The sequence below is a fragment of the Aotus nancymaae genome, unplaced genomic scaffold (genome assembly GCF_030222135.1).
Source record: "Aotus nancymaae isolate 86718 unplaced genomic scaffold, 86718_ANA_hifiasm-v0.15.2.pri h1tg000011l, whole genome shotgun sequence".
Taxonomy (NCBI): domain Eukaryota; kingdom Metazoa; phylum Chordata; class Mammalia; order Primates; family Aotidae; genus Aotus; species Aotus nancymaae.
Genome location: NW_026988422.1, coordinates 54,690,903 through 54,707,633, shown reverse-complemented (window position 1 = coordinate 54,707,633; position 16,731 = coordinate 54,690,903). Strand labels below are relative to the sequence as shown.

The 16,731-nt window shown below is 33.4% G+C and overlaps 1 protein-coding gene across 5 annotated transcripts in view; it reads right to left on the bottom strand.

The window, feature by feature from the left end:
* Positions 1-16,731, bottom strand: part of PCNX1 (pecanex 1) — a 208,747-nt gene that overhangs the window by 104,974 nt on the left and 87,042 nt on the right. For 4 of the 5 annotated variants that reach the window (XM_021675042.2, XM_012438164.3, XM_012438163.3 and 1 more), the window contains 2 exons: positions 14,996-15,180; positions 1,728-1,818 (listed from right to left, as the gene is read on the bottom strand). In XM_021675042.2, the coding sequence (XP_021530717.2) occupies positions 1,728-1,818; positions 14,996-15,180 (276 nt within the window). The remainder of the gene's footprint in view (positions 1-1,727; positions 1,819-14,995; positions 15,181-16,731) is intronic. The other variant, XM_021675043.2, reaches the window with a different exon arrangement.

The following is a 16,731-nucleotide window of genomic DNA, read 5'->3' as shown; positions in this document are numbered from 1 at the left end:
AAAAATATATCCTTTAACAATCAGATGAGATTCACATATCTTCACTTTTCCATGTTAACTTCAAAATGTAAAATAGCATTTTCCTAGAGTTGTGACAAGAGCATAGCCTCTGGTTCAGTGTCTACATTCAAATCTCTTCAAATGAATAAGATCTTGGACTAGTTACCTACCCACTTTATACTTCCATTTCCTCTTCAGGAACATATAACAATAGTATCTGTATGACAACGTTCTTGTGAAAGTGTTTAAATGAGATAATCCAAAGAAAACAATTAACATATTGCTAACCAGTAAAGACACAATAAACTTAAGCTATAATGTAATAACCTACAACATAATTCAGGTTCCACAGTTCAGTCATGTTTGGATTTTAAAACTTGATACTTTACCACATTTATGGTGTAAGAAATTGTTCTCTTGAATTACATTAAACACGGTAACAGCGTTTCTATCCCTCCATCCTCCTACTGTTTCCACTGTTACAGAATCAGGGTAAGAGTCCAATTTAATAATTTTTTGAGAGAGTGAATTCTGAAACTGGACCAAAGGAGCTTAAAGAGCATAGTTACCTATATGTTCTACTTTTTCAGCATGTGGAGCTAAACGACTGCAAGATCTTATTGCTTTAAAAGGTCCCTCAAAACAAAAAAATTAGTAAACTGCCCATAGATGTATAACATGTAAATAGACGTGATGTATTATTAAACAAGTCCTAAAATAAGAATCAATAACTCTTGAGGGAAGAGAAAGCTAATTAATCAAGAATAGGCTTCAAAGTGCAATTTGAATAGATAAGCAATAAGATCAAAATTTTAGAAAACAAAAATTTTAACACCTTCTAAAACTGTAATTATGTTTTATGATCAAGATTTCTAATTTATTCGCTCTTCTGACTTCATTATCTTACAAATTTCTTCAGAAGGGGGAAAAGAAAAGAAGCTAAAGGTAACATATGACATACGCTTTAAGAAATTCTTCCTTAAAGCTGGTAAATTTAAAACAAAATGAAAGCTGATTATTTAAAAAGGTACTTGACCAAACACTTACAAGGAAATAAAATTTTAAAATTACATAAAGAAAGAGAATTAACTGATGGGCTTGAACTTAGTTATGTAAGAATTTAGAAGAAGAGTTAAGTCCTGATTAGCTTTAATACATTATACAATATATAGAGAACGTGAAATTTACAACTGAATTTGACACTGTGGGAAAACACTGTGCCACTATAAGATCTTCGGAATATTTTGATTTAGCTTTAAAACACAGAATAGCTTTTATTTTAAAAATAATGTTTTCTTTTTTCCACAGCAAAAAAATTCTACCTTAAGTTTTTAGAAACAAATGTATTGTGACAAATTATTACAGTCAATATAAAGATGTTTTCAAAATAAATTTTATATCTGACCTGGTGACTACAGTTAACAATGTACTAAATACTTGAAAATCACTAAAAGAGTAGATTTAAGTGTCCTCACCACAAACAAAATTATAAGTATGTGAGGTAATACATGTTAATTTTAGCTCAATTTAGCCATTCTACAATGTATACAATATTTCAAAACATCAGGTTGGATGCCATAAATATTTACAATTTTTATTTGTCAATTAGAAACATTTTAAAAAATCATAAAAACAAAAAAATTAACTTTTATAGTTCTAGGCTTAAAAACATTAAACATGGCAAACATATGAAAGTACACATGCTCCTAATGTGACTTCACACATACCAGATATTGGATGCTCTTCTTGCTGCTGGTTCAAAATTCACAAGTGACATATCACAGCCACCAGTCTCATACAGCGTAGAAGAGAACTTACCTAGCAAATAAATGATTATTTTAAAAAGCCATTAGAATACTCAGAATTTTTCCTTCAAGATATGCTAAATTTCGTAAGTTTTTACATCTTAAGAAAATACACTATAACATTTTTTCAAAAACATTTTTAAAATAATCTGCATGTAATTCAGCATGATGTGAGTTAAAAAGGAATGCTGGACAGTAGGGTAAAATGTCAACATACACAATCAGGTATTAAGGAAGGGACTCAAGTCAGCTTTGCAATACCAATCTCTTTTTTCTTTTTCCCACAGCACATTCCCTATTCAAGTGATCATATGAATGAATATAATGTTAAAAGTCACCTGACAACTACTTGAAGCGGGTGAGCAGCCATTTGCAAAGCTTAAGTTTGGGATCACTAAACTACAAGCCCACAAAATTGTGTGACTGCCTCTTGAACTGTGTTTTCCAAAGTATCTAATAAAGGTCAATGAATTGAAAGAGCTAGTATTGTTGGTGATAATTATATTATTTAATGAACATTACTTCTTGTATATTTCTACCATAAGAGCTCTATGAAAAATTTAGGAACAGCAATTGCTACAGCCAAATACCACTATGAAACTAGTAAAAGGTTTAGAAAATCATATTGGTTGCAAATGAATATAGTTTTTTATAATGAAATTTTTAACTCCACATAATTCCTGAGACATATTCTTCCCCTTTGAGGATCTGTTGTAGCCCTATCAGTGATGAAGAGGGAGCATAAATTAATTAATATAAATTTCCATGAAGGCAATGAAATAAGGTACACAACTCTGCAACCATTTTGTCTAGTCCAGAGTATTGTTTGAGTATTTATGAGGTTTTTATTTTATTAGCTGGAATTAATGAGGTTAACAATAGGAATCTTAAAGGACAATGTTGACTTGATGGCAGGGCTAAAAGTCAGATTTTCCCATGCCTACAATGCAAAGAGTGTGCAATCAGGATTTTATATTTAAGTGAAATACTTGAAAAAAAATGCTAATAAAAGGAACCCATAATGTACTAATATGACTAAGGGTTTATAGAACATCTCAAACATTACTTCATTCTTTAAAAGGACTAGAACCAGAAGATAAAATACTTTAACAATTTGAATTATTTAAGTACATTCTATGAATCATGAAAGTTATGGTGTTTTCTGTAGCCACATTTTTTTTGTCAGAATAATATACTCTTGAGATAAGTTAGGAAAAAAAAAAGGTTTTCTACAAAATGCTGAGTTCATTTGCTGTCTTTTTCCAAGGTGATTCAGCAGGTAAATTATTTAAGACTCTCCTACCCCCGTCTTTTAATCATATGTCATTCATCCTTAGCACCTCTAATAGAAACTAGATTAATGAGCTAAAATGAAATTATACAAGCTGTCAACTTGTCTACTTTTTAGATGTGTCACTGAAAGCTTTTTTTAAAGTGGTACGGTAAGTTACAGAAGTTGCTACTGAAACAACATTAAAAATACTCAATTAAAATTAAAAATTTTTAAATTATACTTCTTAATGCTCTTTTCTGTATTCATTTATTGGATAATCAATGATTAGCTGTGCTATTATAATAAACTTACATTAAGAGAAAAAAGAACTACATGCTCAAAATCATGGAATGCATAAATGCAGAATTATTATTAATCATATTAAATGACTAAATCATAGATTAACAAAGAACAGGGAGGGCTTGGTTACTGCATGTGAAACAGTAAAAACAGATTGCATAAATGTATTGTCATAATGTAATTTATATATATTTTAGAAATGTTAATTCTGTATTCAACAGAACTTAAATTGTTACAGTATTTCTCAGTATTTAAACTTTCCAAAGGATTTTTATTAACATATAAGTTCTGTTCTTGGTATATTACAAATAATATGTACCTGTAACAAAACAAACTGAAGATATTATCTTTGTAATTTTCAAATGAAACAGTAAAAGAATATGATGTCATTATACTACTATGTTGTCTTTTATGTATAAATATCTAGTATTAAACTTATATAGAAATGGTTGCATTTTCAATAAACATAAAAAATGCAAAAAAAAAAAGCTTTTCTAGACAGAGAGTTGAATAAATTGAGTAGTTCTATTACTACCTAAATTTACAACTCTGAATGATTCTATGCAAATTGCTAACAAGTAATAAAATTTAAAAATTTAAGCAGAGGCATAAAATATGTCTAAAAGGGAGGTTATGATTTGAATAGAAGTACATGACTTCAACAGTGTTTTTCTTTTTCCTTAAGGGGCTTTTGTGTGTCTATTAAACTTTAGAAGCATGTTTAGGTTCTTAAAAATACTCATGGCACTTGTCAGAACAAATTAACATTTTAATAAGGCTTCATGGTGTAGTCCCAACTTGACTCCAAAAGCACAATTCTATGTCCCTCTTTTATCTTTGAGTTTGGCAACTTACAGCACTTTAGAAGTACCAACTTTTACTTTGAAGATAAACACATCAGAAAAAAATTACACTAAAGATGTATTTTAATGGGCTAATGTAACCTACTGAAGGCAGCTTAAAAAATAACCAATCAGAAATAAGTATATATTATTATTGGTTTATAAAGATTATGTTAAATTTGTACAAGTTTTCTTGGCATACATAGCAATTTTACTATTTCTTTTGAGATTAAAACCATCATATTTAAACCTCAGATCCAAAGTAAAAATGTGCCATTACAATACCCATTTTAATATTATTCTGCATTAAGAAAAATACTTCAATACTATTTTTTTCTAATAAACAGAAAAGAAATCAGATCAAAGAAATGTTCTCCTCACATGAATTTTGATTACAAACTAAGGCATCTCATCATGATTCAACTGTGACCAATTAATTATATCTGACAGAATGCCTCTGTGATAAGGAGAAAACAATCAATTTCCAACAAAATAAACAAGATTAGAAACTGGAATTTCAGACTTGTAAAAATTATACTGGCAAAGAGACTGCATCTCTAAAAGACACATACACAAAAAGCTGATATGCCAGGCATAGTAGCTTATGCCAGTAATCCTAGCATTTTGGGAGGCAAGGCGGGAGGATTGCTTGAGCCCAGGAGTTCAAGACAAGCCCAGGCAACATGGTGAGACCTTGTCTCTACACACACACAAATAGACAAACACACATACAGACACACACACACACACACAGCAGCTGAGTGTGGCGGCATGCACCCATGGGCCTAGCAACTTGGGAGTTTAAGGTGGGAGGATCACTTAAGCCCAGGAGGTTGAGGCTGCGGTGAGCTGTGTTCATGCCACTACCCTCCAGCCTGGGCAAGAGAGCTAGACCCTGTCTCAAAAAAAAAAAAAAAAAGTTAAGATACCTAGCATTTCTTAGTTTTGAATACTCAATAGTGACTGTTATTGTCCATAAAATTTGTTAATTACACATGACCATTTTTTGAAGTAATATTTCAAAGTAACAACTATAGGTCAATAAGTAAGTGATGAGCAACAAATAGGAAGATGAATAAAATTGGATATTTAAGACAAAGGATACTTGAAGCATTTGCCTAGAGCCATGAATGGTGCAGACAGCAAATTCTGATCAACGTTCACAAGATACTGACAGAAGACATGGGAAATTAATGGGATTCTCTAACTTGTCCTATCAGTAAAAGTCCTCACCACACATTACAAAGTTGAGCATGTCAAGAATTTTAAGAACAGTGCTCACCTGAGAAACTCCCATTGTACTTTTTTTTTTGAGACAGAGCCTCACTCTGTCACCCAGGCTAGAGTGCAATGGCACAATCATAGCTCACTGCAATCTCAAACTCCTAGGTTCCAGAGATCTTCCCACCTCAGCTTCCTGAGTAGCTGGGGCTACAGGCACACACGACCGTGCCTGGCTTACTTTTTAAAAATTTTCTGTAGAAATGGTGATCTCTCTATGTTGCCCAGGCTGGTCTCAAATTCTTGGGCTTAAGTGATCCTTCTGTCTTGGCCTCCCAAAGTGCTGGAATTACAGATGCTAGCCACTGAGCCCAGCCTGTTGCATTCTTGAGATCACTCATTTTTCTAGAGATAGACCTACATTTATCTTGGAAAGAGGTGGTTACTAGAACAAATTATCTATAGGGTTTTTTTCATCCTCCAAGTATCAACAACAAAGTAGGTCTCTTAAACTTCTTGAATAATTTTCTTCTTTTAACCTCCTACCTCCCCCACCTTCCCTTCATTCTGTGCCTTTAAGCCTGATGCACTGTCTAAACGGACTTCTCATTTTTTTAGTATTACTTATAGGGCAGGGAGGGACTACAAGAACAAAGAGATACATGGGCAATAAATGTATAAAGTGAGTTTTTAAAAGACGTTTGGGGGACCACATATAATCTACATGACTGAAGTATTCAATAAGTACAAAAAATGCTTATTTCTGATGGAGACAGCATTGTGTTCATAATGCAATCTCAATGAATATACTATTATACTTTTAAAGAGAAGGCCTTTAAGATCAATTCTAATTTCTTGGATAGCACCTCCCTTACTATTATAAGTGGTGACTCAGTTTTCACCCAGACAGAAATTACTCACTACATTTCTGCTTACTGGTTAATGTAGCAGTCCCCAACCTTTCTGGCACAAGGGACCAGTTTCATGGAAGACAACTTTTCTATGGATCCAGGGGATTAGAAGATGGTTTCAGGATGAAACTGTTCTACCTCAGATCAGCAGGCATTAGATTCTCATAAGGAGCAGGTAACCTAGATCCCTCATATGTGCAGTTTACAATACAGTTCATGCTCCTATGAGAATGGAATGCTGCCACTTATCTGACAGGAAGCGGAGCTCAGGCGGAAATGCTCGCTCCCCACACCCCGCTCACCTCCTGCTGTGCGGCCCGGTTCCTAACAGGCCACGGATCCATGCCAGTCCATGGCCTGCGGGTTGGGGACCCCTGGGTTAATGGACTTGTTTCTCCCTAGATTAGGGGAGAAATAAAGGGGTCAGAAAACTTTTCCTGCTAAGGGCCAGATAATACATATTTTAGGTTTCATGGGCCAGATAACCTCTGTTGCAACAATTCAAGTCTACAACTGTAATATGAAAGCAGGCAATGACAACATAGAACATAAACATAAATTTTATTTATTTACAAAAACAAGTAGGTATAGAGCTGGACTTGGCCCACAGGCGGTGGTTTGCCAACACCTGTCCTACACCAAGAATCTTAGGCTCCAAAAACTTCTTTAATTCTCGTGATGCAATGGAAATCAAGTCACTATGTACTTGTAACTTCAAGTTTCAATATTTAGAACAAGTCTTTTTCTTAGAATGTGCAATGTTGTTCCAGCATTTTAAATCAGAAGAATAAGGAAAAGGATAGGTATAAGAAGAAAGTCTGGTTTAGAAGACAGCTCTGGGGACCTGGTAAGGAAAGACAGATATCTCTACTGCTTGGCAACTACAAGAAAGATTTACATACTGATATATTTTACTGACATGGCTATCTGATTATCTAGTTCTGCATTAATAAAATATGCCTTAGTTAACTGTTAAAGCTCCACTCCTGCTTGCTACTCTCCAAATCAGCTGAAGTGTCCAAAAGTGAATGTACAAGTTCATATTTTGCTGTTATTTCATTACCCACTCACATTTTATTTCAAAAAGACAAGTTCTTCTTACTTGGGTAAAATAATCCATAACAACGATACAGATGACAGGTAAACAAAAAGACAAGCCACAGAATGGGAGAAAATATTTCTATCTGACAAATAAGTTGTACTTAAAATATCAAAAGAACTCATACCTCAACAGTTAGAAGATCAACAACACAATTTTTGTTTGTTTCTTTTTGTTTGTTTGAGATAGAGTCTCGCTCTGTCGCCAGGCTGGAGCACAGTGGCACGATCTTGGCTCGCTGCAACCTCCGCCTCCAGGGTTCAAGTGATTCTCCTACCTCAGCCTCTCCAGTAGCTGGGACTACAGGCATGCACCACCACGTCCAGCTAATTTTTGTATTTTTAGTAGAGAAGGTCCATGTTGACCAGAATGGTCTTGATCTTTTGACCTCATGATCTGCCTGCCTCAGTCAATTTTTAAAATGAGTAAATTTTTGGACACACTTCACAAAAGAAGATATATATGTATCTGGCCAATAAACACATCAAAAGATGCTTATTATCTGTAGTCATAAATTTAAATTTAAACCACAATGAGTTACCATTATATACCCATTATGTCTACAATTCTATAGGCCAATGAAAGCAAATGTTGGCAAGAAAGGGAACTACTGGAACTTGCTGGTGGGGATATAAAACTGTTTTCAGAAAGACAGTTTAGAATCATAACAGCCAAAAATGGGAAACAACACAACCATCGCCAGGTGAACGGATAAGCAATATACAGCCTGCTTATACAACAGAATTCTCAGCAGTAAGAAAGGACAAACTACTCACACAGTCAAACAGCACAATGAATCTCAGAAAGCATTACAAACACTACAGGAAAAGTACATACAAAAGGCTGTATACTGTATGACTGCACTTATATCAACTGATAGAAGAGGCAAATCATAATGACAGAAAGCAGATTAGTGGTTGCTTATGACCAGAGGCAGAGGAGAGATGGACTGCAACAGGGCACAGAGAATCTTCTGAAGGTGATGGAAACGTTCGCATCTTGATTAAGGTATTCGACAGGTATACACGTCTGTTAAAACTCCTTGAATTGTACACATCTAACAGATGCCATTTATTGTACCTAAATTATATATCCATAAAATTGATGAAGAAACGAGAAAATAAGATTGACCAGGTAAGAGTCTAATGAGCAAATAACAGCATGCAGTCAGTGAAATTGCCACTAGATGCTAAGATTTGGGGGAATTACATTGGTATTTGCTGTCCTGTTTCATGGTTTCATTTAAAAAATATTACTCATCAGAAAATTAAAAAGTAGTATATAAAAAGAAAGTTCCTCACTACCCAAAGATAGCCACTGCCAAGAGCATTTTCTGTGTTCCTCTGAACAGAATCTCCCCTCACTGAATTCTGAGCTTTTGTCCACCTAGTTAGATACATTTTTCAGCCTCTCCTGCAGCAAGAAGTTGCCATGTGATTATGTATGACCAATGAAAGGTGGGAGAAAATGAAAGGGACATTTTCCAAATTTCACTCAGGAAGATAAAGGCTAGATGTCCTTGACCTTTTCTATTGCCTCCTCACTCCCGTTTGCTGGAAAATGCCAACAACTACAGCAGGCACTCTGGACCAGGCAAGAAAGCCACATGTGAAAGATAATGTAATCCATTCATCTGACAGAAATGGTTCCCATTAGACTCCCAATGGTTCTCATGAGAGAAACAGAAATTTTTCTTTTATTTCAATGATTTGGGGAGGGTCTCTCCTTGAAAGAATCTAACATATATTCCAACTAATGCATATACTAACAGCTTTAATTTATAATCTTAAGAATGGTTAATGTTAGAAAGCAGATAATCTAGTCTACTGATTCAACAAATTATTTACAACATACTAGCAAGAGACAAATTAAATATCTCAACCTGTCCCTGTAAGTTTCTATAAAATTCCTAGAGCTGTTCACGTACCCAAAACTATTTGAAATAATATTCTAATACTCTTCCCACAATAACAATGATAAATTTCTGAGCATTATCCAGGGGATGAAGATAAGCATAAATCAAATTCATCCAGGTTTATTTTTAACTTATAATATTTGTGGTGATACTTCCAAACTCTGCATAAACTACAACTTTCCATAAAGCAATTAATAATATATGTCAAAGCCCCAATAATGTATATTCCCCTTGACTGATAATTCCATTTCAACATTATTTATCCTAAGAAAATAATCACAGCAACTGTTCACAAAAACTTACATAATGGACATTCAGCACAGTGTTCATTACAATAGGAAATATCAGGAAACAATGTGAAGACTAACAATGGGATTAGTTAACTGGTTAAATGATATAATACTTTATCAACAATGACAGAGATGATTATATAACAAGCTTACAATTGCCAAGCACTGTTGTAATTGTATGCTTATACATATAATCCTCACAATAAACCTATGAAGTAGGCATTATTTTTGCCTTCCTTTGATAAATGAGGAAACTGAGGCACAAGACAAGACAATAACTTTCCCAAGATCCCATAGCTAATAAGTGATAGAGCACAGATTTGAAGTCAAGAAGTCTGACTCCAGAGTCCACTATATTGTACTGCCTTTCACGTTCATCTAAGTGACAAAAAGCTATGCGGCCACTTAAAAACAAGTCAAAGAGGACAGGCGAGGTGGCTCACACCCGTAATCCTAGTACTTTGAGAGGGCAAGGAGGGTGGATCATCTGAGGTCAGGAGTTCAAGATCAGCCTGGCCAACATGGTGAAAGCCTGTCTCTACTAAAAATACAAAATTAGCCAGGTGTGGTGGCGTGTGCCTGTAATCCCAGAGACTCAGGAGGCTGAGGCAGGAGAATTGCTTGAACGCAGGAGGCGGAGGTTGCAGTGAGCTGAGATTGCATCACTGTACTCCAGCCTGGGCAACAGAATGAGACTTTGTCTCAAAAAATAAATAAATAAATAAAGTCAAAGAACAGCTAATAACATGAGTAAATGTTCAGACTAAGTGAAAAAAGCAAGATACAAAACTCAAACAGTAGCACAAAAGTCACATAACATGATCCTAACTCTATTTTTTAAAAGTGCATATACACATATATATTTAAAAAGACTGGAAGGAATAAATTACAAAATACTAATAGCAGATATCTCTGAGTGATGAGATTGCAGATGAGTTAATTTTCTTCATGATATTTTCCAGTATTTACCAACTTGTACTTCTATTGTAAGGATGGGAAAAGCACATTCTAATTTTACCAAAAGAAATTAGAATATAGTCCTTAAACCTTTTAATACTTCTTCCTTTGAAATATAACGAAGGCTGTTAATTGTTTCAATAAAAATAAACATTTTACATTCATTTATATATACTTTGTTGCCCCTCACCCCCCCAAAAGAATTAAAGAATAGAATTTGGTATTTTTTTGTACTCAAAACAATAATAAAGGACAAAATCAAACTTGTTGCAAAACGACATAACTTTTCTGTTCAAATGAATAAAAATAATCTACCATAACATAAGGAACTGAGGTATAAACTCTAAGGTCCCTTACAGTCCTCTTACTCTATATTAATAGTAACAAGGAAAAGTACTTATAGCTCAAAATGCTACACAGTAGCATATACAATCTTTTTAAAACACCAAGACTAACTCCAATAAAAATCACTGCAAGTATTATAGATCACCTGAGTCTCTGCTTTTTAAAGTAGAAAATTTAAAAGCTTCCAATTTATGTTTCTGCTATAAATTGCTTAATAATAAAGGCAATGTTGCCAGGTTTCCTTCAATAATTTCCAGCCAACTACATTTTCAAGTTTACAAGCTCTAGAATAAAGCAGATTACCTCAAAGAATACCTCCTTTGTCAATCCTTACACAGTTATAAAACAAACAAACAAAAAACCTAAGGAAAATCAATTCAAACATCGCTTTTTAAAAATCAGATACATTAAGAAAGTCTTAATCAGAGAAATACTACTCATGATATATATGTGCTTTATAATTACATCTTGATAAATATAAAACTCTCTTGTTCTCATCTCTTGTCAACACTGTAACAGTAATTTTTAAATTTTTCACATAAAATAAAAATAATAATAATTTCATATATAGTTTCAAAGCATTTCCTCACCCCTGACCACTAATTCCACCCACAGGTAAAAACCACAGTCAACGTTTACTGTTTTATCTGATCTCGTCTAGAACATTTTGAGATATTGTGTTACACATTAAGAGTGTATGTAACTACCAACTATAATGGCATGTTTCATCACTGCATCAACTTATTAGTCTTAATTTGAGGAAGCTAAGATTAGTAACTGAGAATTAATTCCCAAATTCTATAGAAAAGATTAGCAGATATAAAATGGAACTTTAAGGCTACCTGAGTTCAGAGTCTCTTGTGTGACTTAATCCGGGCATTACTAAGTCACAGCTTTTTTTATTTAGAATTTTTGTAGTTTAATTCAGAAAACAGCATAAAATCAACAAAAAAAATAGCAATTCCAATAAAAGACCAATCAGAAGAAAATTAACCCTTAATATGTGGTCTTTAAAATAAAGAACAACATATTATACTGAAGAATTTGAGAAATCCTGATAGAAATACCCTTTTCAAAGATGTTAACTTCCAAAACTCATCTACCACTTAAGTCATTTGAACCCAATTTTTTTTTTAACTAGGTTCACATGGAAATGAAAGCTATAAATAAGAAAGGAAGCCATATAAGTTTTTTCTTTTCTTTTTTTTTTTTTTTTGATACAGGGTCTCACTCTGTCACCCAGGCTGGATTACAATGGCGTGACCTTGGTTCACTGCAAACTCTGCCTCCCAGGTTCAAGCAATTCTCGTGATTTAGCCTCCTGAGTAACTGGGATTATAGGTTGTGCCACCACACCTGACTATTTTTTGTATTTTTAATAGACATGGGGTTTCACCATGTTGGCCAGGCTGCTCTCAAACTCCTGACCTCAAGTGATCCGCCCGTCTCAGCCTCCCAAAGTGCTGGGATTACAGGTGTGAGCCACCAAGCCTGGCCTAAGTTTTTCCTTTTAAATTATGCCACTTATATTCAAATTCTAAAATTAACCACGATTAACAATTTTGCTTACTAAATACAGATGATACAAGCACTTTCTCTTCTGCTGAATAAGCTACTAATAAAATCCTCGTAATGCTATCCTCAGTGAATTTTTTCCATGATGTCTAATGTAACCTTTTTCCATGATGTCTGGTAAGCTCAAAATGCAACAGAGAAATAAGGATTCTCAGGGTTTAGTATAGGAAGTGGACATGGTTATCTACTATGACACTATAAAATAAAGATGTAGAAAACACAGTTTAGGAAAACTATGTAGGTTTGGAATTAAACAATGTCTGATTCAGAGTTTTCTTTAATCCAAAACAGCATAGGGACATGTACATAGACAAACATATGCACTCAAACATATATGAGGAGTATGCATATATGTATGTTTTATATAAATTAATTATGCATATGCATGTATCTTCACATGTAAAAACTGGTTAAAATTTTTAATAGAAGCAGCTAAATTTGGAAAGAAGCAATCTTCTCTAAATATCCTACTTTTAGGGAATATCACAGCTAACTTTAACATATTTGAGTAAGAAGTACCCAAATTCATTCACATATTTTCATTCACATAATTCACTGCTAATTAAAATCATGTAGAAAATTAAACCACACAACAAAAATATTCTAGCTTCTCTACCAACTGCTTTAAGTTTAGTTGCAGTTCATTTTCAGAATCTTTTTTGGTCAACTTTATAGGCTTTAAAACAGATATACACTCCATTGATTGTTTTGTGCTCATTATTACTAAGCATTCAATTTGGCAGCATTCAAATACGACTGAGCAAGACCTAGTTTAAGGTGGCAGTTAACACAAAAGATAAAATCCAAATTTGAAGAGAGTATCTTGAATATCCCCCAGCAGATGCTAAAGTAAGAGGGTTTTTTAATCTTCAGAACTGGCAAAGCAGTTCATACATAAATATTTTCAATAATTGGCATATAATTTAGAATGAGACTTAATCATTAAAACTCACTTAGCAAATTTTTTGAGCAAACTAAGAATTCTTATGGAGGTAAATCATCTACTATTTCCTTTTATGCTTGAGCTGATAAAAGTCTAAAACTCTGAAAGAGATTAAAAGGAAGCCTTTTATTTTAGCTGATACACTACTATAAAGCCAATGAGGAATGAGATGGTGACTGTAATTTTATATTCACAGATTCACAAATCCTTTGGGTTAAACAAAGAGATATAGCAATATAAAGTTATTACATAACTGAATATATTTGCAACCAAAGAACTATCACTTACAACTAAAACAAGTAGCTAAATTAGTGTCTACCTCATTCTCCCTCAAGCAGCCTCCTTATAAATTTTCTTGCCTCTCCAAATTACAAACTCAAAAGCAAAAGCATACCAAATTTAAAATGTTTTATTGTTTTCTCATTTTATTTAGAACTCACCATACATTCTGTTATAAATATCTTAGATTACCATTTTCAAGTGTCTGTGAGATCTGCTGAAGATGACACTTTTCATCAATATGCATACATATTTATTAATATCTCTCTACAACTAAGCATTTTTACAAAATAGGAAAAGAGTTGAACTGGTAGCATATAAAGTTTTATTAAATCCTAATTTGGACAACTTATACCTCATATCCTTCCAGTCAAAGCAGTAACTGGATTATCATCTTCGCAGGTAAAAAGCAATTATAATGAATAAACAAAATCACAATGAGTAAACACTTTCAAGTGAATATTTTTGAATAACTAGATTTTCTTCATTAAATATTTACTTAAACCATTACTAACCTGCATTCTGAGAACAAGAAAGCCAGACTATACAGAGACATAGAAACCAAAGTAATATAAAGTATCATCCTTAAATAATGCATAAGGCAGATATTTGAGTAGATATGTATCACTGATGTTTAATGATACCACATCTCTGAGAATTAATTATTCAATAATTTATATGTATGTTTATAAATGTATTAATAAAACCAGAAATAAACTTTATAACATTACTATGTAACATTAGTATGGATCCATGATGTCCTCAAATTTTGATTTATAATAAATCCTACCACTGATGATGAACATATTGTGAAATATAGAATACCTTAAAGAAAGATTCTATAGTGGCAGACAATTAGAAAGCATTTTTCCCTTTCCTATAGCACATTCAAAATATTCAAAGAAATTAAAGTTTACTAAGAATCTTTTTTTAAGTCAACATTTTCTCCTACATGGTACAAATGCCTGAGGAAAACAGAATTGAGTATGAACATATAGTAACACTTTAACTATCTATTAAAAATGGACAAGCCCAATAGAAAATATAGACTAAGAGTAGAGAGAAACAGAAAAGGAAAAAGCAAAAGTCACATTTTCCTATCACATAGGGCAAATCCTATACAAAAAGTGCTGCTAGGCATAGTTCCAAACTGAAGCTATCTCAAAAAAGAACTGCTTGTTACCCATTATCTTCTGCATTATAGATTTTGTATCATCAAGATTACATAAGGCCTGCATACCAAGTTCATCCTGCAAACTGCTACCGCCTACAGCAGATGCATTGTCATGTGATGCTTCTAAGTGGACACTCCCATTTCTCACCAGCAAGGAGGCACTAGCACTGAGCACTGCAGCCTGGGAATGGGGGCGGGACTGGACTTTGACCTGGGCTGTGGACTGCTGGCCTTGCTGACCATCTTGAAGGCTAGGAAAAAACATGGATTGGGGAGACATTACAGGGGAGAAAAGAGAAAACAATACCTAGAATGAAGTAAATATAGAAAACTGATTTCAAAAAGGCACTTTTTTCAACATGACCTAAGAAAGAGCCAACAAACTTTGTAAAATATACAGATTACACGGACAACTTAAATCTTCTGGCCCTTACAAATTTGATTTGAAATGACAAATGCAGTCAACATTAAATGTTCATGTAAATTGGTCTTTTTCCACATCAAGCCAGCTAAATTCTAGTGTAAGGAAAAAGAAAGCAGCAAAAAAGAATCATAAGTACAATATATGTGTGCTGCAGCTGGTCCCCAATGGATAAGCTCTATGTTTCAGTTAAATATGCATTTTCATTTATAGCCTTGTAATGACCCTAGAATTGTGCTTTCAAATATTCTGAGATCTCAAATTCACAATAAAACAAGTTTACATGCACTTGAGAACCAAAGAATCTTTACCAAATGCAACCAAAATAACAATCTTGAATAAAAAAAAAAATCACAAACTAGTGCAAGAAAACCAGAATAACTGACTTAACCAAGTGAAATACAAATGGCCATGGGAAATAGTCAGAAGTAGAATTAATATAAAGTGTTATCTATAAAAAGCTTACATCTTTCTGAAATAAGGCCTTGTGATTTATGTACAAAGTATTAAACAGTTATGTTCCCTTAACAAATTTTGTTATTTCCTCTTCCAAACCGTATTCCAGTCTCACTTAAATGGATCCATCATTTTAGAAAATCTTTAAATTTGGAAACTGGTAATTTCTCAAATGATATTAGGCCTTTCTAAGTTTGATAAAAACTTTTAAATACTTGGTATTTTGAGATTAAAAATTTATTTATTAAGAATTTTAATAAAAATAATCTAAATTAAGAGACTGTATTATTCTTAACTCATTTTATACTTTCATATTTTTGCTACTATGAATTTTAATGTTCTTAGTATAATATTTAGTCAAATTTAAACTGACAAAACTCATGAAAAAATGTTTTGGGTATAATTATTATTCTCTACATGATGTTCAATGCAACTCTGCATTCTGTCGACTGAAGTTTACCTTGAACAATCCCAGAGTCTGCAACTAAAATTATTAAACCTCTAGAATGAACAGAGGAATCCTACTTAGGATGGCCTTATTCAGTTACTTTTATCATTTTTCATGGGTATCAACATCTTTCTAATACTTTTAATTCAATGTAATGGTTTCTCTGGTAGATATAAAACAACTCATGTATTTCAGAATGACCATGAAATAAAAGGCTATGTTGAAACTTATATACATATCTTAAGCCTGTGGTTATGGTAACAGAATACATTCTGGAACTACACTGCCTGGTATAGTAGCCTGTGACTATCCAAATTAATTAAAATTTTAGTTCCTTGGTCCTGCTAATAATTTCAAATGCTCAGTAACTACATAATATAGCTAGCGCTACCAGAGGTAACAGCTATCAAAGTAGGCAGTAGTGAGTAGTTAGTGTCTACCATGTTGAACGGGGCAGATTATAGAGTATTTCCATCA